This window comes from Apaloderma vittatum, unplaced genomic scaffold (assembly GCF_000703405.1).
Source record: "Apaloderma vittatum isolate BGI_N311 unplaced genomic scaffold, ASM70340v1 scaffold33357, whole genome shotgun sequence".
In the NCBI taxonomy this organism is placed as follows: Eukaryota; Metazoa; Chordata; class Aves; order Trogoniformes; family Trogonidae; genus Apaloderma; species Apaloderma vittatum.
This window is the reverse complement of record NW_009726314.1, coordinates 451-25,415: the sequence shown is the minus strand read 5'-3', so window position 1 is coordinate 25,415 and position 24,965 is coordinate 451. Positions and strand designations below refer to the sequence as shown.

At 46.3% G+C, this 24,965-nt stretch overlaps 2 protein-coding genes across 2 annotated transcripts in view; one reads left to right on the top strand and one right to left on the bottom strand.

Moving 5' to 3' along the window:
- The window catches only part of CSF1R (colony stimulating factor 1 receptor), a 19,219-nt gene extending 15,368 nt beyond the window's left edge, over positions 1 to 3,851 (top strand). Inside the window, 8 exon segments of the mRNA XM_009873227.1 lie at positions 1 to 119; positions 633 to 733; positions 879 to 997; positions 1,741 to 1,863; positions 1,983 to 2,094; positions 2,399 to 2,498; positions 3,103 to 3,208; positions 3,659 to 3,851. The exon segment at positions 1 to 119 is cut by the window's left edge and continues 62 nt beyond it. Of these exon segments, the coding sequence (XP_009871529.1) occupies positions 1 to 119; positions 633 to 733; positions 879 to 997; positions 1,741 to 1,863; positions 1,983 to 2,094; positions 2,399 to 2,498; positions 3,103 to 3,208; positions 3,659 to 3,790 (912 nt within the window). The 3' untranslated portion in view covers positions 3,791 to 3,851.
- A 3,760-nt stretch (positions 3,852 to 7,611) lies between these two features.
- Positions 7,612 to 24,695, bottom strand: HMGXB3 (HMG box domain containing 3). Its single transcript, XM_009873226.1, has 19 exons — positions 24,550 to 24,695; positions 23,886 to 24,060; positions 22,888 to 23,451; positions 22,133 to 22,231; positions 20,509 to 20,640; positions 18,096 to 18,508; positions 17,573 to 17,739; positions 17,179 to 17,276; positions 16,542 to 16,640; positions 15,897 to 16,046; positions 13,923 to 14,224; positions 12,788 to 12,915; positions 12,064 to 12,198; positions 11,608 to 11,792; positions 10,806 to 11,025; positions 9,793 to 9,926; positions 9,300 to 9,416; positions 8,671 to 8,880; positions 7,612 to 8,082 (listed from the first exon to the last, which is right to left on the bottom strand). The coding sequence occupies exons 1-19, from the start codon at positions 24,693 to 24,695 to the stop codon at positions 7,612 to 7,614; spliced, it is 3,945 nt and encodes a 1,314-aa protein (XP_009871528.1).
- Positions 24,696 to 24,965: the final 270 nt, after the last annotated feature.

The following is a 24,965-nucleotide window of genomic DNA, read 5'->3' as shown; positions in this document are numbered from 1 at the left end:
CTGAACTCCCTGCGGAAGAAGGCTGAATCCATAATTATTCAGGATTCTGCCCTGGACACCTCGTTAGACAGTGCTGCTGATTACAAAAACATTGACGTAGAGAAGAAATACATCCGCAGGTAAGAGCTGGGGCCACAGGGCTGAGCCGTGCAGGGTCTGGGTACGTGCAGAGGGCTGTGACTGGTGCCAAAGGTCCGGGGACTTGCAGAATTCCATGACATGAAAGCCACTGGGGATGTGTGTGTGTTTGGACTTGGTTGCAGTTCCAAGTTTTTCAAAGCCTTTGACAGCAGTCATCGAATATCCTGCAAGAAATCCTGACCGCAACCCAGCCTGTGCTCCCACAGTCTGGGATCGGAACTTTTTGGCTTCTTGCACCATTGGGTGCATGGGTTTTCTAGGACAAAAGGCTGGGCCCTCCCCATCAACTTGTTTCTTGATGAAAGGGGAGCAGCACTTGGAGCTCCATAAAGGGCACATAGGTCCCCTTTCCAAATTGGCCTCGACGCTGATTTCTCTTTGCCCTGAAGCCTCTCGCTCAGCCGCTTCTCTCAGTGGGTGTGGAGAAGGGCAGGAGGTACTGCTGGAGGGTTGCTCACAGCCTGCCTCCATCTCTGTTGCTTCTCACTCAGTGACAGTGGCTTTTCAAGCCAGGGTATGGAGACATATGTTGAAATGAGGCCTGTGTCGTCATCATCATCTTCAGCATCATCAGATTCTGCGCAAGCCAGGGGTGAGTTAAAGGCTCATTTCTGCGTTTTCATCACTTCTTTACTCTGGCCATCCTCTCTGCCTTAGCCCCAAGGAACCATGATACGACGTAGCTTACATTATTCCCCAGGTTTGCAGCAACTCTGAACCTTTTCTTTGACTTTCAGGGAAAAGCTCAGAGGAAGACAAGGAAAGCAGGGAGGACCTCCGTCCCCTCAATCTCTGGGACTTGCTACATTTCTCCAGCCAGGTGGCCCAGGGCATGGCGTTCCTCGCATCAAAGAATGTGAGTGCCAAGAGGACAACCTCCCCTGGCACCCCAGCTGGGACGCGCCAGCCCAGCCAAAAGGCACCGGCCATTGTGTCTGCGCAAGCCCTGGGATATTTTGGGACGGGGAGACCAAGCTCAAGCAAGCTGCTGCTGGAAATAGGCCTCTCTGCTCTGTTTGTCGGGTTCAGATGTGTCGGGCCACAGTGACTGGTGTTCCCTGGAGAGCCTTTATCTCCCACGGGCTCCGGGCAGGCTTCTGTCACAGCAGGGTAGCAGCTGCATCATGCTGGTCTCAATACTTTCTCCCCAGCTTTTATATGAGGTCAGGAACTTTGATGTGAAGCTTTCTTGCATTAGCAGCTCTCCTGCTACCCCCAGGGACAAGGAACTGAAAGTGGCCGTTGAGCCGTCTGCCAGAGCCGGCTCATTTAGAGTGCCAGAGAGTAACCGTGTGACTGTGTCAGAGATGAGGACAGTGTCAACAGCCCCTGGTTCTGAGCCTTCTCCCCTGGGGAAGATGATGGCTCCGTGAGTGACTGAAGGACATGCCATGAAATGTCACAATGTCTTAGCATTGCAAATGAAATGGTTCTGAGAGCCTGTACTCCTTGTACGTGACACAATGCCTCTTAAATGGACTTTTCGAGCAGTACTTGTTCTCCTTGCCCCCATCAATGTTGTTTTGGAGAGATGCCTGGGCTGTAGGGAATTAGTTGGGACTGCTGGGCCAGCTCTCAGTTCTTCTTTCTTCTTCCCAGTGCATCCACCGTGACTTAGCAGCCAGGAACGTGCTCATATCGGATGGACGCGTAGCCAAGATCTGTGACTTTGGCCTGGCCCGTGATATCATGAATGACTCGAACTATGTTGTAAAAGGCAACGTAAGTAATTAAAATGGGGACAAGAGAAGATACAAGGGTAGAGGGTGGCTGGAGCATGAAGGACTGGGTGTAGCATGACCTGCCAGCTTGTCCCAGTCTGCAGGACTCTGCTCTTCCAGGCTCGCCTGCCCGTGAAATGGATGGCCCCAGAGAGCATCTTCGACTGCATCTACACAGTGCAGAGCGACGTGTGGTCTTACGGCATCCTTCTCTGGGAGATCTTCTCCCTTGGTAAGAAAGACGCGAGCTCACAAACCTCTTTTGTTTTCCATGGCTTACCCCTTCCCTAATGTCTGCAGAAAAGTTTCCAAGAAAGGAGGAAGGCTGGCAAAAATCTAGGTTTTATCAAGTGTATAAACCACTGTTATGCTTCCAGTGGGACCATTAAAACAGTGGATCCTGGATGATTTGCTCTAATTCAGAACTCCCTGAGAATGAGTAGCACTGGCACAGGCAATGCTCCAGCCTGCCTCCTCCCACCCACGAGGCTGGAGTGTTAAAGCCTCTGATCTGAGAGCTCCTGTTACTGTCACAGGTAAAAGTCCGTATCCTGGCATGGTGGTGAACAGCAAGTTCTACAGCATGGTGAAGCAGGGATACCAGATGTCCAGGCCTGACTTCGCTCCCTTGGAAATGTGAGTGGATGGGCTGAGAGGCACGCGACGGGTGTCGGCGTGGCTGGAGCTGTTTCATAGTGACTGCGCAGGGAGAAGGCACAGGGGCTTTAGTCACAGGTCTTCCACTGCTCCAGGTGCCCTTGAGATTCATTTTGTATCCTCCTAGGCTGCTCCTTCCTCCTGTAGAAAAGTAAGACCTGGGGCAGTCAGTTATGATGCTCCATCCAATGATTCCCCCATTTATGGACAGGAAGACAGGAGAGCTCATGTTGTATGTCTACATCCCTGAGCTTGGTGGATTTTTCTTTTCAGTCAGCTACTTATGACCCTAAGACTGGGAGAAGACAAGCCTGAGCAGGTTACAGTTTAAGCTTAATCAAAAAAGTACTGGAGGCATGCAGCCCCTCTTGGATCAATTACTTTGCTCTGTCCGCTTCTGCGCTCACCTTTCCCTGGAGCACCACACCTGCAGTGACCATGGGTTTTAGAGACAGGAGGACAAGGGACTGCTCGGTACCGTGGGCCTGAAACACAGAGTGCTGCAGGGAAGAGCCTTGGGGTGCAGACCCTCCAGCACCTTTCCAGGAAGGTGTAATCGCCCTGCCTCGGTTTGTCCCTGCAGGTACAGGATCATGCAGGCATGCTGGAGCCTGGAGCCCACGCAGAGACCTACTTTTGACTGGATTGGCTGCTTCATTCAGAAAGAACTGGAGGTGCATAAGGAGCAGGTGAGGACCTTGGGGGAATGAACAGAGCTCCTGGAGAACTCTCCTGGTGATGGGAGCGGTTCTGTGTTGGTAGGAAGTGCAGAGAGGCATCCAGATGTCCCCCTGCTGAAGGGCTGTCACTCCCCACCATGACCAATGAAGGCTGGGCAAAGAAAAGCAGCTGCTTGGCAGCAACCTCTATGGGCAGCGATGCGGCTGCCCATGCAGCAGCCCTGCCCCGCTCCCCTGCACTTGGTGTGCAGCTGGGCAGGAGGGGCGCTGCCTTGTGACTAGATGTCCTGCAGCTCCACAGAGCCCGGGTGTGCCCATCCTGCCAGCTGGCCCTGCCCTGTGGGCACAGCACAGGCTACTGCTTAGTGAGCACGCCCATCCGTGCAGAAACGTGTTGTACAAATCAAAGGGACTAAAATTCACTTGGAGTACATTGTTTGGGTGATTTTTGCTTTTAAGGACTACACCAACCTCCCCTCCAGCACTGAAGAAGACAGCGGCTGCGATACCTCTGGCTGCTGTGAGGAATCCTGTGAGCAAGAGGAGAGTGGCCAGCCCCTTCTCAAGAGCAACAACTACCAGTTCTGTTAGCTGGTGCCAGTGCCCCGGGGTAGAACCTTGTCCTCCTGGCTTTGCAGAGCACCTGGTGCTGCTCTGTCCCAGGACACAGAAACCTTCTGCTTTGGTTCTCCTCTCTGTGCTTTCTGAAGTTTGAGTGTTACCACCTCACAGAAAGGATAGCACTGGGGTGACTCAAAACCACCACCACAGGCTCCCTAAGGTCTTATCTCAAGCATAGCATAGAGTTGTTATAGATGATAACATGCTCCATCTCTACACCGTACAGAGAAGTCCCTGTCACCTGCCTCCCCACTTTCCCCTAGAGGAGGCTGTGGGGTGTTTATTGTAGGGTTTTCTTTTTTAAATACAAGTTGAAGCCAAGTAAGAAGTTTCCAAATGTCACTCACGGGACTGAACCTTTGTGTTTTATGAGTACACCTTGAGCCCTGAAGTTGGAATTGTTCCACACACCAGAAGCAGCTCTTGTCTTGGTCCTGCTCTCTTCCCTTTATCAGTCTCACCCTGGATGTTGCAGCATGTTTACATACAGGCAAAACCTCTACTTAGCATTAAATACACATTAACCTCTACACTTTCCTCATGCAATCTGCCTCTCTGCAGCTGATGCTTCTGCAGGGAGTGCTGGGGTGAAGCAAGCCAAGGAGCCAACCCCAGGGTTATGTGAACTTGTGCCTCAGTAACAGGAAAGAGGGGCAGTTATTCCTCAGGTGAAACAGAGATAAGCAGTGCTCTTCCACATGAGCACTGAACACAACTCCAATCCAGGAAAGAATGGCAGCTTAAACAGATCTGGAAATGATCAACATAATACATATCCTACAAAACTTCTGAATTTTTAAACACGCAGCAGTCGCTGCACTTGTCATGATTGCAGATATGCTCTTGTATATATTTTCCTGAGTGTATAAATAATAGAGCTGAGTGGCTGGTTTGGCTTTTTTTTTTTAATAAGCTAGGGCCTAATGCCCTTAAACTTATTTCTCACCTAGCCCTTGTTCAGGGTTACTAATGCCACAGCCACCCAGTCAAGTAGCTAAAGAACTTTCTCACCTGACTCAGTGGGTAAAGGATCGGTATTCCAGGTACAAGCACTGACAGAGCTCAGGGAAACCACAGTGAGACAAAGTACTCTGGGACAAGTAGCCTTTGTCATACTGTGAACAATTATGCTGTGGCCACTTCTGATTATATTAAAACTGGTTTTTTGCTAACACCAAGTGATTCATTCCTCCTTACTAAGTAAAAAACTAATGTACTTCTACCTGTCAGCATTACAAAAAATAAAATATTTAACAAAATAAGTCTCTTCCAGGGCTTTAAGGACTGTTCTGAGAGGAACAGATCAGAGTATGGGTGATGCACTTGCCCATCTTATCACACCCTGCAACTCAGCTCCAGCAGTTCTTCAGACAGTTCTCAGAAGTTCCTTACCAATTCTCAAAACTATTCACTCTTGTGTAATGCAAAAACTTACTAAAAGCAAGGTTTTAAAGCGCTTTGCTCCGATGGGTCTGTCTGTAATCAGGAAAAATAAAGTAATCCCTGTGCACAGATATACTGGGGGAGTATTTTCTGTTGTGATGATGGCTCATGAGACAACGGTGACTGTGCGGAGACAGGCACGTGCTGTCAGGCTGTGTGGGAAAGGGGGTGCAATGCCGAGGGCAGAAGGGCCCCGGGGCCCAGAGACTCAAGCTTACTGTGGCAGAACTTCCTCTCACAACGGCTCAGGTGCAGCAGGAGCTCCAGCCCAGGCTATTGAACACATCCCGCAGAGATGTTACTGTCACCTGCTGCAGACTCTCTCCTATAAAAGTCACCTCAGGAGTTGCCTTGTGCCGGGAAATGCAGAACAAGAGCAGGTACACCACGGGAGCCAACCATCTGCAGAAGCTACATTCTTGTCCCTTACAAGAACTATACTTTAGCTAGGACTTTATTTGAAGCTCTAATGAAGTGGCTGAAGCACTTCCTTGACGTTCTCCTCTCAAACCACCTTGCTTCTGTGAATGCCAGGCTTTTCCTCCCAACCGTGGCAGTGCAGACTGGAACTGCAGTGTACACGGACACAGTGTTTGTGCCCTTTCCCACTGGGTCCACCAGGTCTTGTACAGAAAAAACAAGTCACTGGGCCACAGTTTCACCCCCAAAATTGGAGATAATTTATTAAATTTTACCACTGACTGAAAAAGTCACTAATGTCTCATTATAATAAGTTAATGTTCTTAACAGAAAAACCCCAAGCCATAATTACTGCATTTGCTCAGACTTAATACGTTTACTTTAACAGTACGGTACTCAATAGGTGCCCCTTCACAGAAGGGAGTTTTCAACCACACCGCAAGCCTCTGAAACTTCCCCACTGCTCACTCAGACAAAATAAACTCTTCAGGTGACAAGTTAGCAGTCTAGCATCCCGCTTCTCTCCTCTGCAACCATCTATCCACCTTCACCTTTATAGCCAGCAGATGACATCGTGCCCACAGCACTCCTCAGCCAGGCTGCAGGGACAGAGCTCTCAGCCTGACTCCTCCCAAGCAGGTGACAAAGTCAACCTGGGCAACACGAGACTTCTCTAACCCGCCGTGCTGTGTGGACACCAGGAGGGCAAACAGGACACCTGACAGAGTGTTGAGGTTGCATGTCTGGCTGCAGCTCCCATGGTCCCTCCTCTGAGGGTGGCACAGGGAACCCTGCTCGTGCTGGTGATGCCGCGTTCAGCGTTTCTCCTTGATCCCACAGTCTTTGTGATTCTGTTCGAAAGCCAGGACAACAGCAATGCAAGTCCTTGAACAGAATGCAACTGCAAAAAAAAGTATCCAAACCAAACTGTCCAGGGGACAGCACAGAAATTTAGAGCCTTCGCCTTTCCATAGCCACCACTTCTCACAGTGCTCATACAACCTGCCAGAACAGGGAACCCTGCTCGTGCTGGTGATGCCGCGTTCAGCGTTTCTCCTTGATCCCACAGTCTTTGTGATTCTGTTCGAAAGCCAGGACAACAGCAATGCAAGTCCTTGAACAGAATGCAACTGCAAAAAAAAATATCCAAACCAAACTGTCCGGGGGACAGCACAGAAATTTAGAGTCCTTCGCCTTTCCATAGCTACCACTTCTCACAGTGCTCACACAGCCTGCCAGAGAGCTTGGTTCCCTTGGGGCCTCTTACTTTAACATACAGAACAATTCATTTACTGTATGTTCCAGCTTCTAAATTATTAGTGCTCATGTAAAGGGACGAGAAATTCTTTCTGCAGCCGAAGCATGGACAATCCAGAATCCAGGAGTGCAGCCTCCAGGAAGGTTCCCCAGATAGGGTGTGTTAAACTTGCATGGCTGCTCCTCCTCCTCAACTAAAGACTCCTTGCAGTCAATGCATATGAGAGCTCTGCAGAATTTCCAAGCAGGAGTCAGTGTCCTAAGAAATTCAGAACATTTGGGGGGAAATCTTAGCTATCTGCCTTTCATGCCTGCTCCCACACCCCCAGCGCTGCCACCAATATGCACAAAGAAGTCAGCAAGGAAGATTCAGAATTAAAAAACCTTGACCACACACACTCCCCACTACCAGAAATGCCTCTCTCTTCTTCACTCGCAATGTTTCACACCACTGTGGGTCCATCACACACCTCGGGAGGCAGTTGCAGCCTTCAACAAAGGAGGGTGACCCATGCTTGCAGCAGCTATCATGACACTATGGAAGCACATAGCTCTTTGGTCATTAAAGCAGTCAAAACCACTGGCATCACATCTCCGAATTGTAAAAACAAATGCGCAAGCCAGACAGCTCCACCTGAGTGGAGAGAGAAACCAACAAGCCGTTTTGTTACTCAGCAACCTCTATCACCCTCCTGCTTCCCCTCTTCATCCTCTTCTGTTTCTGTTTTAATCTGGGCCACTCCGAGCCGGTAAAGAGCATCACGAATTACCACCTCCCCAGGCTGGCAGCTCTGCACAATCTCCTGGATCTGCCGATTCACGATTTCCCTGCTGGTGAGGAAATCCATGAGGCGGTTGTAGAGGTAATAGTGTGTGGCATTCTCAAAGGTGATGGGCCTTTGGCGGACGTTGCTAGTTTTGCTGTCGGCGATCGCAGCAATGATGGCGCCGTAAGGCTCCAGCTCTCGGCACAGGGAGATGCAGTGGTGCCGAGCCGTTGGATCTCGGTGGCCGTTCTGCTCCGAACCCGTGTGAACAATTCGGCGCACCGATGACTTGGTGATCGGGTGCTGAAGGGAGTGCTCAGCCACAGTCACATCTACGCTGTACTGCTGGTCTAGCAGCTCAGGGCAGGACACATACTGCAAGAGAGAGAAACACACACCAGGTAGAACACAAGTTAACTTCACCACAGCTGAGGAGAACCAGACAAAACCACCGTTTGTCTGAACTCCAACCAGCACCATGACCGAGGCCAGAGGGAGGGCTGACTTGGGCTTCCCCTAAATGCCGCAAAGGTGGTTCCGTACGTTCCCCCTCTCACTCGTATGTCCACAGAGATAATCTCAAGGCACTACCAACCTTCTTCCTCTCCCATTTCTCAAGTAATAGCAGTAGTTCAAGAGAAGTGAGTTGCTGTGTCAAACTAAGCAACACGCTCCAAAGGTCGTGATTTGAACTGTTACAACACACTTCCAGCACAGCTCTTCCTCGTAAGGGAGCATGAACCTAATAAAATGCCCCAAGCACCACGTAGCTCTTTCCACTTTGCTCAGAAGCTGTGCACTGGCAAAGCCGTCAGTCAGGAGACACCTACCAGGCTGAATGATCTTGAGGCACACTACAGGTTACATAGACTTTTAAAGTATTTCTTTTTCTAATTTTAAAACTCACTCGAAACTTTTCCATATTGGATTGGCATAGCAGAGAGCAAGGCAAACATAACTAACCGTTGGAGGATCCATGGGGTCAGAGAAGCAGCCCTGGTTTTTCCCCCACATCTGGGAAGTCAGGCCAGGACAGCAGACGTCTGCGCAAAGTGCCACTGAAGAGGCTGCATCAACAACATACACTGGAGGCCAGTGCCGTGAGGAAACCAACAAATCCACGTGATCCCGGGCATTTTCTCCTCTTACTATGTACTTTGAGCCACACACAACCTGGAAAGAAAAGGATTAACACCACACAGCACAAAAAACCTGAAAATTTACAGGGAAAAAAAATGATGTCTCAAAAAAATTAAGCTTCCTTTGAGGTATTCCAGACAATACAGTAACCAGACAGTATTTTCTCTAAAGATATTCTGCTTCCTCCGTGTACGTAATTCCCTCTCTCTTGTTCAGGAAGATGTGACTTTCACCTCCACCTCAGCAGCAACATCAAAACCAGGCTTTAGATCACTAGTCGATCTTGAAACCTCCTGCAGGCCTCCAAGCCCCCAAGGCAGCACATTTCATTCCCAAGGCCCAGGGAGGCCCAGTCCATCGCTTCAGTTTAATGAGGGAGCTCCACACGGGTAAGCCAGACAATAGCAAATAGCAAGATAAGAAGAAACACGGCTGACCCCAGCCTTCCCTACCTGATGTGGACACACTTTGTAGATTTTCCCTCCCGTGTGATGAGGAGAGGCTTGTGCAGTGCTTGGGCCATTCTGTACAAACTCATAGAGAGCCAGGAGGGAGTAGCAGAGTTGGTCCTACAAAAGACAAGCCCCAGACAAAGTCTGTATGTGGCTAAAATTAAGGAGAAGGCTACAGGCAAGGTATCCCAAATGCTAATCTGCACTTCATCCAATAAATTCCTAATTCCACGCTTGGCACCATGAAGATGACGACGCTGAGCCTGTGACAAGGTAATTAGAGGCTTCCTTTCCTCTAACCCACAATGGTTCAATTTATTTCACCATGTGTATGTTATCCTATAATGTGCAGGCACCCACTTCTAACCCACCCCTGCCCTTAGCGCAGTCAGATGAGAAGCTAATTATCTAGGACAGTAAGTGTGAATGAGGGAAAGGCAGTGAAGAAGAGCTCCACTCCTGCAGGCTTGTGTGTGGGCAAACAAGCCATTACCTCAGTATCAGAAGCCTCCCAGGGGATGCCACACTGTGTCAGAAAGTTCTGCAGCTCTTCCTTACTGTAAGAGCTTATCTGCTCAAGCCTCAAGATTTCATCCTGAAGCAGCCTCACCAAAGCACTCCCGTTACCTGCAAAGGCAGGAAACAAGTCTCAGCACTCATTCGCAGGTCAGCAAAATAGTTTCTTTTGAAGATTACAGAAGCAGAGACTGCACAACCAACTGTCAGCAAGAGAAAGCCATGAACAGCCCTATTTCCACCAAAGCACACCACATTCCGCACTTCTCTTGAATCCTTCTCTAGCGAGGTCAACAGACTGAGCCCAGCGGAGCTGCGGAGTCCATGAGCACTTGCCTATCCTGTCGTTCACAACCTTTAAATGACCATCCCGACAAGTGACAGAAGAGCGCAGAGAAATGTGACTGCAGCCTTTGGACTGAGTGGTTTGAGCCTTACCCTTGGCCTCTCCTCCCTGGTTCTTTCTCCAGAGCTTCGCTTTCACAAAAGCCCACGTAGCCCTTCTGCAGCTCAGCTCTCTGAAACAGCTGCAGCCCTGTCTGCAAAGCCAACTCACAGTCTTGTTAAGCTTGGACAGCCAGTTTCCCTTCTTACACCTAATAGCTAAACTGTTAAACTGAACTGGCTAATTAAATTTAGCTCCATATATCTGACCTTATTTATCTCATGGTTTCTTGTTAAAAGCAGTCAATGCTCTGGTTATACTGAATACTGACAACACTGATCAGGACTAACACATTCATCTCCTAGTCCCTTTTCAAATTCTGTAAAAATTTATTCACTTTTTTTTGAGATCGTGATACTGAGATAACAAGCACAGTTTGCAGCAAATTCTGTAAAAATTTATTCACTTTTTTTTTGAGATCGTGATACTGAGATACCGAGCACAATTTGCAGCACACACATGAAACAAATACTGACTGGCACTGAAGTTGTGGATGCAGCCCTCTGCAATCAGACTCTCTTAGTAAGGACAACCTTAGCGGTTACCTGGCACCGGCTGTGCATCCAGGTTCTTGTCCTTCTCAGTATTGATCACCATCGCTCCTCTCATCAGTGGAGGGAAGAAAGGAGCCACAATGGAGGCATCAAACTTTGTGATGGGGATGCTCGAAGGAAAAGCCACCTGCTCAATCACCTCTGTCTCCATCGTGGACCAGAAGTCTTCTACATTCACTTCACTTGATGGCAAGAATTCTGGCCAAGTAAACTAGAAAGAGCAAGAAACACACTGGTCAAATACAACCAACTATTGCTCATTTGACAGTTCTGTTTTAGCCTCACTCAAGGTGTGAGCACTGCCCTGGAGAGCGCTCGGCCCAAAACGGCTTCAGGCTCACAGAGTTCTCCACAGTCACCTTTCATTGGGTGAGAGTCAAAACCATTCATTTGACATAAAAGCCACACAGTGCATACTACTAGTAGGGCTTTCCTCTCCATTAGAGAAGACTTCAAGGAAAGTGTCACTTAGGGGAAAAAAAAAAAAAAAAAGCTTTTGTGTCAAAGGAAGAAGGTCAAGTTCAGCAACTTCCATCCAGGGTCCCTACTGTCAGAGGCTGGTGGACAAAAGCTGTGGTTCAGGGACAGAGGAGCTTGTTTTCCCCAAAGCATGTATCAACACCTCTAAGAGGAAGCGCAGGCATCACCAGCCACATCCTCTTGCCAGACATCAGCAGAAAACTGCTCACAAACTTCTCGTGTAACTATCGCGCATTACAAAGACCAGAGTCAGCAAAAGTCATTACAATCTGCTTTCAACACAAACAGGACATGAAGTTTGTGAAAAACCTACCTCTATGTTTTTCAGTGCCAGGACATTTTCCACATTCCTCTGGGCTATTTCCACTTTGGGGGTTATGCCACAGATTCCACAGATCATATCATTGTAATCCCGGACTGTCAGGCACTCAAAGGCCCAGTACCCATTGCAAAGCAGTTCCTGGAGCTGAACCTGCTCATCAGGGCTCAGGCTTTTTTCTGAAAAGAGAACATGCCACTGTTACAGCTTTCACTTCCTAAAGTCAGTAGAGAGGTAACAGAACTCTCCTACACAGAATGAAAACAAACCAGTACTCAGAGAATTGTTCCAAGCACTGGTCATAGAGGTACTATTGGCTTTAGGAAGCGATTTAATAGAAAAATACCACACCAGAAGAAGTGAATATTGCTTTTTCATAACCTAACAATCATCACCAGTCACAGTTTGGTGTGTTATGGTAAAAAAAAAAAAACAAGAAGGAAAACCTACCAGCAGTTTGCTCCTGAACAGAGTCAAGAATATTGCCAACAGCCACTCTGGGATCCTCTCCAAGTTTAATGTGGTTTCGGATCGCAAACAGAAGATCCAGGCTCACTAACAACTTGTTACCCACATTGAAAAGGCCTGCAGTTAAAACAAGACAGTTGTTGTCTGTAGCGTTCCAGATCCACCTCACGAAGAAATACATCCCTTACTGATACAAAACAAACTCATACAAGTTCGGTTCGAGGATGATGGAAACGTGGACAGTGCTTTTGGGACTGTTCCCTCTGCACATTAGCAAGAGCAGCTCCATTCACAGACTTGGCCTTTAAATTAAAAAAGCTACAAGGAGCAGTGGCCAGTCCACCTCCTTAGCTCTGTGCTGCCTTGCAGGAGGCCCACAGTGGCTGCCACTGAGTGTCACCAGTCAACACTGAGAATCAGCACTCTGCAGAGATGACTTTGACTATGATCTCAGGGGCTGCCTTGCAAAACTCAACATTTGCCACCTACACCGGTGAAGCAACGGTCTTCCCCGTCAAAGTGTCCATACATGGTTTTGCCCACAAATACAGATTTACTCGTAGAAGAATAGTGCACGTAAAAAATAATTCCCTATTCAGGGAATAGGCTTTTCTGTGCAAAGACAATGCCCTGACACAGTCCCAAGGCTTCTGAAGCATTTGGACTGTAGTCACGCTGTCAGTCGGTACGCTTACATTTCTCCTACCTGTGTAAATATCAGTGAAGCTATGGAGGGCCAGACATTGCAGGTTCAAGCACACTTTGACCTGAGCTGTAACCACCTGTAATCTATTAGCTGTCAGCAGCCAGCACTCCTGAGGACCAGCAAGGGAACTGTAACAGACAACAAAAGATGATTCAAAGTTAAGCCAACAGGTTTTTCAGTCCAGTCTTGCAATAACTTAAAAAGTTCTAGATGAGATCAGTTCATTAGTACATAAGTCTAAGCCAGTTCATATCATTTCACAGTGAGGGAAAAAAAAAAGTTATATTTAAAATTCTCCTGGCAAAGTCAGGTCACTGCTCATATCCTTTACACAGCAGCACAGCATCTCTCCAGCTCCACTGGGCACAGAGTATCTCTGCTGGGAAAATCTCTATTAGACATATTTACTTTGGTCAGGCTAGTACCAATTGGTATCAAGAATATCTTTTTGGTTGAAGAAAGAAACCCAACAGTAAATTACCCAATGTTTTGCTGTGGGAGACATCTCAGCTCAGGCTTTTGGTAACGGGAGGATGTTTGGCAGACTCAGTGAGGAGCTCTCCTATGGACTTTTAGACCAATGTAGTTTAGGTAATCTAGCCTATATACAGCTAATTTCTGAAAGTCCTTCAGGTTTCAGTTTGGATAAGTGTTCCAAAAAAGGATACATTCAAGCCCAAGCTAAGCCATGACAAGAGTGAGATCATAAGCAAAATGATCCACACAGGAAACATTCAGATCAGGAAGAGGGAGAAAAGGGAGAGCACATAATGCACATCTATAATCCCATGATTTTGCCTCCGTAAGCCTCAAAACATCAGACTGGGAAACAAAGAAGGGATAACTCTTGAAAAGATTCCACTTCAGGAAAAATATGATTCCATCTAGACTTAACAATCTCTCTTTGATCAAGCTCTACGACTCCACAGAAATGCTAATTATGACAAACTACGCTGCACAGAAGAAACAGACACAGCTTATCACTAACCAGCTAAACCCTCTCCACATGCATGTAGCTTACTCGGTGTCACACCAGCTTCAGCATCAGGAGCTAAAGAAAATATTTCAGGCAAGCTTGCAACACAGAATATCAGCACGAGGTTGAAAGAGTCACAAGTCTAAAACGGAATCTTACTTCTGTCCCCCTTTGAACAATGGGCTGTTACAGAGGAGGCACTGCGTAGATGGAGACTCATAGTAGTTTGACCAGGAGGTCTGCTCTATGGTGACTGTCTCCTCACTCACGTTGGACAGGATGAGCCGCGAGCTGTTGAGTTCATGGATGAGCGCGAAGACCTCGGCCAGTTCCGATTCGTTCTCTGGGATCTGCATTACCTTGCGCAGCAACTGCAGGGTGGACTGACGCTGGATCTCTTTCTGGGACGGGGTTAGGGGCTCACTAGTGTTCAACACATCAGGCTGACCCGGACTGACCTCCTGGAAGGCAAGTCAAACACATGTTCAGCTCGGGAAGCACGGGGATGAAATATTCAGAAGGCCAGCGAAGTCATAAAAAGTAGCAGAAACAAAGTAACATTTGTGCTCCATAGACTTGACTTCTTCTCTACTGTTCAATCATTGACTCGTAAACTTCAAGCTAAGTTACTTCACCAAAAATACCTTATCACAGTGCCGCCTTTCAAGAGCTCCTACAACACTACCAAGACCATTAAATGGGATCAAGAGAATGAGGACAATCACCAGAAGGTGTATAAACGCTTCAATAATCCTGGCAACCAACACTGCCTTTCTTCGCAGGTTATCCAGTGGCTGCCCCCTCCCTGGAGGTGTTCAAGGCCAGGTTGGATGGAGCCAACCAAGTCTGATCTAGTTGAGAGGCGTCCCTTCCCATGACAGGGAGGTTGGATTAGATGATCTCTGAGGTCCCTTCCAGCCTGGGCCATTCGATGATTCTATGATTCTCCTGTACAACCTGCCAGGGGCTGTGATATGCAGAATGAACAAATCAACTATAGTCCTTAGACTGACACACACACACATCTCCAGCACACACAGGCTCAGACCACATCGAACAAGCACGGGACAACCAAACTCTAGGTAGCTCAGAAAAATGGCGAGAATGCAAATGGGATGATCTGTTTAATCACTTAAACTCTTCCACCAACATTTCATCCTGTTTTTCTGTGTAGTCCAGCAACGAGATAAATGATCCGTCCAAAGACCCACAGACAACGATTAACAGCGTGACAGGAATGTTAAACACTTCTAGAACCAGAAAATAAGAAAAAGCTAAATGAGGAAGAGGTAAGCCACACGCCTCTCAAAATGCAAGCTGAGCTAAGCACACAGACAGCTGCGTATGTGCAAGTTTCACACAGGCCATTTGTTTGTTTGTTTGTTTTTAAATGCAGCACACCAAGTTATGTTCTTCAAAATAAAAACCAAGCAAGTGGAAGAGTCATATCACCACATGGACTAAAATTAAGTCTGTCTACATGCTGAATAAGCATTTCAGGTAGAACAGGTCAGATAATTTTTTTTATTTTTAAAAACAAAATAATTCTGTATGAGAGTAGCTACCTTTGAACTTCAAATGAAAAAAAAAAATCAAAATGAACAAAACTCCAGAATTATTTACAGTAGACAACCTAAAACCATCCTTCTACAACAGAAAACACATACCACATTCAGAAATAAATTCAGGCTGGAAGTCAACTTGCACTACAAACCCCCAGAAATAGGAAGCTCTAATCCAAGGGGTACTAACTTGATTGACATTAGCCACAAACTGGTCACGAAGCAAAGAGTACTTGGGAGTTTTCTGATGAAGTCTGAAGTTCAAAGCTGACAAAACAAAAGTGACTTCAGGGATGATTTCCCCAGCATGTGTACCCGCACGTTACAAGCTGCTTTAAGCTAGAGAGACATCTACTGGTAAAACTGAGCACGCTCAGTCTCAGTTTCAGTGTGAAGCACCACGGTCCAGATGTCACAAGTATTTTCAATAGGACATTTTTCTGTTAAAGAAGCTTACCATCATGAAAAAAAAAATAAAATTAACACATTCCCATGGGCACTTGCAAACTAAGATAACTCCCTGCCCACCCCACAACAGCCATTTGATAAGACAAACTACTCCAAAGCTTACCAAGGATTTTGCTGTTTTCTCAGTTCTGTCTTTGGCAAGATTGAATCCGCAGCTTGGACAGATTCGTGGCTTGTGCCTGTTTGTATACACGTAACTACAAGAGGGGTTCTTGCATTTCCCTCTGCCACGTGATGTTGCCAGTCCCAAATCCTGAACGGCAAAAAAAAAAAAAAAAAGGAAGTTTGCTGACCTTGACTTTTTAGATGCCAACAAGATTTTAGAAAAGTCTGACTATGATCTGCTTTTTCCACACTTTGTAAGACCCCATTTAAAGGTCAAATAGCAGACTCTGTCACTTGGCACAGAATAATTTATCTGGCATCCAAACATTTCGGGGCCAGCTCCAGAAACCACAAACACTCACACATTAAATTCATTCAGAAACCACTGATCCTCCATGCTGAACTCAAGGAGGGGATGGAGATTACGCCAGGACATGAAGAAAAACGTTCTTAACAAGGTTCCAAACATGACTGCAACCGAGTACAGTCACCCTGGATTAGGTCACAGATGGCATACAAAGTACAGATTGTTTCACATTAAATATTAGACAGATTTCTGCAAGTCAGTTAAAGTCATGGAAGGATCTCGTCCCAGAGATGACACTCCCCATGGCATAGATCGGGCTATCTGAAAAATTCTTACCAAAGTTACAGTGCAGCTGTACTTGTAGGAAGGGAATATATCTGGTTTGACCTCCACTACTTTAACCTGAGATGCCCTGCTGGTCACAGCACTGTGGAGCTGGAGATGGAAAACAGAAAAATACAATGTCCGTGAGACACCTACTACACATGTGCTGTAAGCAACACCCGTCAGCAATTTCCACACCCCCCCTCCCCTGGATATCCATTAAGGTTCATTTAATATATCGAGGACTACAAACACACTGCTTTGCATACCAAGGTGTTACAATTCAAACAGAAGGATTCCAGCACCTTGGCACACTCCGTCATATTTCACCGGTGAAAGACTCAGTACCCAGTATTGCATGTCAGAGTATTAAAGCATTAGCAGATCCCCAAAACATCTTCTGGAAGTAGCTGGGAGGTTCTCAAAACACCCAACAGAAGAACTATCCAACTGCATCTCTCAGCTCAGTTCCTATCCTCAGCCATCCAGAAACATGATGTTTCTGAGCCATATTATAAAAACTTGTCAGTCACAGATCTCATAATCACAAGGCTGTTACGTTTTTATGTTCTCTTTCTCACCACTCAGGTCATGTCCCTCATCTGGGGGCAAAAACACAGAAAGATAATGAAGAACAAACCATAGGTACCTTCTGCTCCTCAGCACTTGGTGGCTGCAGGACTGACTGGCCCAACTGTTTCAGAGTACCGGGCTTCAAGCCAGATGTTCTCACAGGGGAATGCTTATCTTGGAGGAAAAAAAAGGATGCACCAGGTTAGATATGGGAAAACAAGTCCTGTTTCATTCTGGTATCTTTGGTAAATGCCACCACAGTCATGTAAGATTTTTCCTCTGAGCTTGGAATGACCTGAGCAGGTGTTTCACGACCCATTTACTGCATTCCCAGTCAGAGAGAAAGTGTTCTTCCCTAGCACAGGTCACCATGTCCCTTCAGATATATCTTATTATTTGACACAAGATCACTTCAATGTGGTGAGGAAAGACAACTGCTCCCAAAGCACACCAGAAAATACTGCTCTTACCAGTACTGGCAAAGGCCTGTCTGCTGCTGGGATGCTCAGTGCTGGCTTCTCTCCCCACGCTGGCTGGTGCAGGCAGAATGGCTCGCATGGGTCTCGCTGCAGCCAGCAAGGAGGGCTTAGGTCTTGGTTTACTCTTTACTTCTTGTCCTTTGTGCGCAGCATCAATTCTGAAAGGTAAGAGCTACAACTGGAAAAGAATTCCATCGATTCCCCCTCAGCCTCAGTTTGCTTGTCTTCCCTGGGCTGTGCTTTACTAGCACAAAAACCAGAGCTATTGCAGTAGAAAGGAGAAACAGTGACAAGGTATGCATCTGCCCTGTGACTTTAATTTAGTTGTCACTTTAAAAAAAGTAATTAGCTCTAATGGACAAAACAACCTCTAAAGAACGATTCTGAACTGGCACAAACCAAAGAGCACAGGTCTTAGAGGCAGCATTGCCAACAGTCTTCAATTTCCTGGATTAGTTCCACCCGCACACAATAGACATTGTACGCTCCCATAACATATGGAAAACTGACTCACCCCACTGGCTTTTTTGCAGAGGCATTTGGACTGGGCACCTCAGGAGCTGGTGGCATCCCCAGCCCTACGCTGTCTTTTTCTGCCTGCTCTGAAGAAGAGTCTCCTTGCCGGTGGCTCTCTTGACCCAGTATCACTCCAACAGCACTCCCTCTGTCTTCGGCAGGGACGGTGTTGGCAAGAATGTGAGCCTCCGAGATGATCACTTCCTCCCACTCCGTCTCCTGCATTTGTCCTCCAGCCGGCACCGCGCTCAGCAGCTGGCTCACAGCTTCTGAGCTTTCCGAGGCAGACTTGGAGGTGCTCTCACCAACAGCTGCTGGTTCTGTGAATACTGACTGTTGACCTCTTTTAGCTGCTGGAGTTTTAAGAGAGGTGCCTGAATTCGGCTCAGATTTGCTTTTTGGTTGCTTTTCCTGGAAACAAAGAGATAGACACAGTTCAGAGTTTTAGGCTTTCACGGATAAGCAAGCTCGCTTCACACACACCAGGTTTGCCATGGCCTATTTAATGTGGGATCAGAACAGCAAAATCCTAAGTGTTTAAGCAGTGAACGGTGCGAAAGCAGGAAGACAACACCTCCTACGACAGCAAAGTCCCTGTTAACATTTTATCTAGCCTCCTGGCCCTTCATGCATCAGTTTTAGACACTATTTACTTAGAAGCATCAGTCATTCTCAAACTCCCTCAAATAACACCATTAGCATCAACACCACAAACTCACCCTCTGTAGCAAGGACCCACCTCCTACGCTCAAATCTCTCATGTGTTCATCTCTCTTCCACACTACTGAACAACCAAAGGGATAGAGAAAATGTATCTTTTGGATACATGCATTCAGAAGAGCATGCCTTTGCGCGAGTCAGGAAACAGAGAATTAATTAGGAAGGCTTTTTGACTTGATGAAAAGCATTACCTTCGAGATTAAGGCTACAGAAGCCATGTACTGAGGTCAACAAAGTTATGATGGAACACTGAATCAGTAATAGGCAAAAAGACACCAGAAATGGAACCAAGAGTTTCTGGCATGATAACCACATTCATTCTGTACTTCCTACAGAGTTGGTACTCAGAAGGATAATCTATGTTTTTCAAAACAGACATCTTATAATCTATTCCCTTTCCTTTCTAAGGAACAGCATATATTTAGTTTCAGTTCTACTGATGCTATTACCAGTTTAAAAAAAAATGCTGGTTCATGTTTTCCCCAAGGCACGACACCATAAAAACAAGCGCAACTGTTTATGCAAGCACGTTCCCAGAAGAGCAGAATAAAACTGAAAGACACGAAGAAAACTTCCTGTAAAACTTTCCAGTTCTAATCAGTGTAGGATTTAACAGGAGCAGGCATGCCACATTCACGCAGAAACACATTTTTGCAGTTAGCCATCTGTCTACTTCAGCAGGTTTACAGAACAAAAGCTAAGACACTGTCGCCACTGTTTGTATTTTGCCATGTAGGAAGCTCAGCCACCAGCTCAGACACTACAGAGTTTTTAAGTTGCCTAAAAAAGTTCTTGCCCTCAAACATTCAATGGATCAAGACAAGAAACAAAGGGGGTTCATAAATCCACATAAAGCCACTGAATGTCAATGCAAATTATCACTCTGAGAACACTCTTGTGCCTGAGGAGCCTTGTTTCAGACAGAATTAACACACACACATCTGTTCACAGCCACTTAATTACCATGACACTGCCAAGGTTTAAGGAACACGTGGGTTTCGCTTTATATAGCTAGTAGAGATGCCAGGAACTCAAGCAGAGTAGGTATTGTGTGGAGAAAGGCTTTTCCACTCAACCAAACTGCACAACTCTGTCTACACCTGGGAATTTCCTTCCAGTCAAAGGTCAGAACATCACGAATGACCACACACGACCATTAGTCAGCAACTTTGGCTTCTACTAGATCAACTTTATTACCATATACCTGCTAGAGTTTAGAATTGCCTCTCCTTTCCGTCGAAAAAATGATGTTGAGAGACCAGAGAAAACCTCCATTTGTAGAACAAGTTCAAGCGCAGATAAATGACCACAAAACAAACGGTTCAACCAAATTCCTGAGCTCAGCTAGGGCTGCAGCCCGCAGAGCAGGCAATGCCTTCCAGTTGCAGGAACTTCAATGAAGGCGAAGTGTCAGAAGAACGTGCAGCCTCTCAACGAGAGTTACCAAAGGCAGCTCCATCTATTCTGACATCGTTACAAGCGGCATCTTTACCCAAGGTGTCTTTTCTCACCTTGGTCAAGTGTCCTCTGCAATGGTGACTTGCTCCAGCACAAGCACTGGAATGCAAGTGCAGGGATGGATTCCGGCATATCTGATCTCCTGTGCTAGATCTACAGGTCTAGAAATATTGCAAGCATTCATGCAACCAGCACTTATTGTCCAAAAATTGGGGAAGGAAAGGCAAATTTACCTTTGGGATCCATTTCCCTCCCAGGAAGTTCCCACATGTCGGGCATTTTGGTGGCTTATGCCTGGTGACGTAAGTGAAGGAACAGCCAGGATTGGTGCAATTCCCATGTCCCCTGCGAGTATAGGTGGTTGTCTGAAATGAGAGTTTTCAGAATTTCTCTACAGAGCTGAAAAAACACAAAGCTGTGCTCAGCATTCCCTTTCTTTCCTCACAAGCACTTTACAAACATTATTCAGCAAATCAGCAGCCCTCCACTGCGATTCCTTTTACTGACCAGCCACCCCACAGCTGGATCGGAGCGAGTCAGCACCGTAACCACACTGAGTCTCAATGCTCAGTCTGTACAAGAACCTTCAGTATTACCAGAATTTAGATCAAACCGCAGAGCAGAGATGAACAACGTGTGCAACATACTGGAGAAGACAACCTTGCATTTAAAGTGACGGAACAGTTCTCTTACGAATACAATAAGATGGTATAAGACTGATTCAAACAGCAGTCCACATTGAGGCAAGATACGACTAATAGACTCACGTCAACAGGGCGACAGGACCTGAAGGCAGGCACTCAGGACGCAGAGGCGCTTTCCATCAGTATTCTGGTGGTGTACGCAGCGTTCGGGTATGACGGTGCTTCACTGTAACTTCACTCTAACACCTGCAGCACCACCAGGTGCTATTTACAAGGATAACTGAAGCTGAACCTTCAGTTTTTGTCAGTGCAGCACTTTTCAATACTCTGAACTCAATGCTCCTGAGAGAGCTGTTTTTCTTTAAGTCCCTAAACAGGTACCATTCTTTTTCTAGAAACGCGAGTGCTGCTGTCAAAGGAATGACACAATTTAAGGTAGGCACTTCACAGGAACAAAAACCTGAGGTATTTCCATTCTTCCTAAGGCACCTGGAAGGACATGAGGCTATGCACCGCTATAAATATCTGCAGTGTTCCACCAGCTGGAAGCAAAGAGGACCCGGAAAACAAGACTCGGTGCTAGCTTACACAAGGTAAGGAGCAGCAGTGCTGACTGTACAACGAAGTCCTACAAGACTACAGAAATACAGGCGTCTGTTACATTTGAGAAATAATATTGTTCAGCCTCATGCAATGGGCCACACCACCTTTTACATGGGTTCTCTAAATCCTCAGTCACTGCTCCTCTCCTTCACACAGCCAAAACAACGGCCACCCACAAGACCGGGGAGCTCACATTTTCCTCTCACAAGAGCAGATTCCTGCCCTTAAAGGGATGGACATTGGCATTTTACAAAGACAAATGTGCATCCAAGTAGAGGATGCATATGGCTACACAGATCCCGAAAAGGGAAACACAGAAAATGCCACTGGCCAGATGTGTTGTAACAGCATTATCTACTCCATCTGTTTCCAAGAACTCCTTGAGGAAGAGGGCAGCAAAAATGAGCTCCTAGAAGACACTCTAGGAAGTCAGAGATCCCCATAAGCAGACACAAGGCATAAAACCTGGGACAAGAACTGACACAATGACTCCAAACTGCATTAAGAACCAAACCATGATCAAACTGTTCCTACTCTAATATCTTTAAGAGAAACTTTAGGTATTTAAGGTATTACCTTAAAATACCACACGAGACTCTGCATTTCTTACCAATTTAATTGACGTTGGGTTCTCCACAACAGAATGAGCTGGTAAAGGCAGCATAATAAACTGTGTCGCAGGTGTAGAGGAGTTACTCTCTTCAGTATCCTAAAAAGAAATCAAAGGGAAAATATATGCAGAAAACGAGACATGGTGACCTGTGTTCCACCCTCTCATGAACACTAGCACTTGAACATGTCTTAAAGACTGATAAGACCAGAAAGCAGGAGAGAAGAATGATCATTTCAAAAGCAATGGCCTTACCAGCTCTACTCTGGAAATTACCAAACTCTTCGGAGCTTGAAATTGAAAAAAGGAGAACCACTTCTTCACAGAGTAAGTTTTTTCTACAACCAACTCCTAATACCTCAAAGGAAAAAAAAAAAAAACACCTCCCTTCTACCTCTCTGCAACCAATAAAACAGCTATCAGTAGCACAGAGATAATATTCTTTCTCCGCAAAATCTTTTACCGTAACTGAGGAACCCACCCCAAGCACTGCTGTTGTAAGAAGCAACTGAAAAAACCTCAAGCAGTCATAAGACACAAGTGATACCAGCAGACGGTAGAGCCAGTCTGCGGGCAGAGACGCTGTAACCACCACGTTAGAAAAGCTGCAGCTTCCCTCAGCACAGAGCGTAGGCAAGCCGGGCAGTACAGGACCTCCTGCAGCCACCAGGGATGATCCTCAGTAAAACGTAACAGCATTCAGGCATTTCAGGTGAGATTCTGGCAAGAGTCTGAGTGTCACTAGAAAAACTTACCCTCCCAGTCACTACGGTCACCACAGACACACCATCTGGAACCTGAGGGCGAGCCACAGCAATACTCCCGTTGGAGATGTCTGTGGAGCCACTAACTAGAGTCTCTTCAATAACTACCCGAGCTGTCTGATACGATTGCCCTTCTAGTTCCAAAGAAGCCTCATCCAAGAGGATATCTCCAGCCACTTTGTCTGTCACGGGGGCAACACAGTGAGACAGAACCTCTGATGCAACCACTTCTTCCACAGCATCTGGCTGACCAAAGGCAGCAGTCTCTTCTGTGAGTCCTTCGATGGCAATGCACCGCTCAGAAAGGCTAACGTGGCTCGAGTCCACCGAAAGGATGTTTTGCACAGAATCACGGGAGACATTTGTGATGTCAGGGGGAGCTGCTAACCCTTCGGACACAGCCTGACTCTGCGTCACGCACAGTTCCAGCGACTGCCTGCTCCTGTCTTCTTGAAGAGTGGTTTTGGGAATAAATATATAATCTGAGCGAGGAAGAATCTTACGGAAACCTGGAATGTCTGGAACTACTGTAGTTCGAGTGGACACCTTGGAGTTCTGTTGGCAAAAAACAGAGTATAGAAATGAATACAAGAAAAGGAAGATTCAACTCTCATCTTGCTATTTTAGTGCCTGAAGTTCAAACAGTTTTCTGAAGCAGTTTTCTGGGAATTTCTCCATATGGCAGAGCCTGCAGAATCCCTCTCAGCTTTATCAAGCACTTTACCATTAATCTCCCTGATGGCACGACACAAAAACAACTACCATTCCCATCAGCAGGTATGAGGCACATCCATCTTGAACTTCAAAACACTACCCCTTGACTGAACAGAAGGCGAAAGCAAGAGGCAGCGGCCTCGCACAATGCTTCTTTACAGGAAGAAATACAAACTGGAATCTGCAGTTAAACGATTCGCCCACACACGGCGCAGTGTAAGCAGTGAAGTGCCTCTCTCTTCACATGGCAAAGAACTGCCAGAAAGATGACTTACCGGGTCCAATCCCTCTTTCTCTAGCTTGGCTTTCTCCAAGTAATAGCTTTTTTCAGCCACGCTGAGCAACCTCCAGCTCTCACTGATCTTTTTGTTGATTTCAGATTGAGGGAGGTGGGGAAGCTCTTGCTGTACTTTCAAGTAAATGTCATAGTAGTAGAGGAGGTAAGCAGATCTGAAATGCAATCAGAGACTGAAGCGTTAACATCATTCAACACAAACTCCTTTGGAAAAAGTAATCCATGAAGTTTACATTTGTCTCACAGTCAAACGACAAGCACGTTACATCCAATTCTACTTGTGAGTGCATTTTTTTTTAATCAAATGAAAATTAAGACTCTGAGGAGAACCTCTGAAGTAAGGAGAAAGAGCTTATGGCAAATTATTTTGGCACATGAGAGCTTTAGATCAAGGAAACCAGCACATGTAAAGACACAGATGGCAGAGCGGGCCTGAAGTGTCAACCCAATGTTTCATACGTGATGTTTTACATTATGAAGTGTTCCAAGCGCACAACAAAGCTCACTCTCATCCAAAACAAAGAATCATAGAACAACTCAGGTTGGAAAAGACCCTTGGAATCATCAAGTCCAACCATTGACCCTACACTACAAGGTCACCCCTTATCCTACATAGGAATTAAGTGAGAGCAGAAAGAACTTACCTGGGCTTTTTAGCTTTTTCTCCATGATCGCCAGTACTTTTGTATTTCTTTTTCTTCTTAGATGGCACTGGTGATGCGTAAGTGTAAGTGCCCTCAATTTCCTCCATTACCACAGTTACTTCAGTGCCATCATATGGAGCCTCCATTGCTAAAAATACATATTTTATGTTATGTGCCTGCCAAGTTATACAACATTTCTACCAACAAAGACTACTCTCAATCACTTTTGTAAACCAGCATTTAAGTTTGGCGTTAATTAACCATGATAATTACGTGTTAGCTATTTATCTATTCTTAGAAGAAAACACCTTTATTTCCATGATCTCGATGCCACCACTTCAGGGTGAACATGCTGCATCTGCAGTTAAAGGCTGCAGTTCCCCAGGAACTTCTCAGATAAATTTGGTAATTTAGAA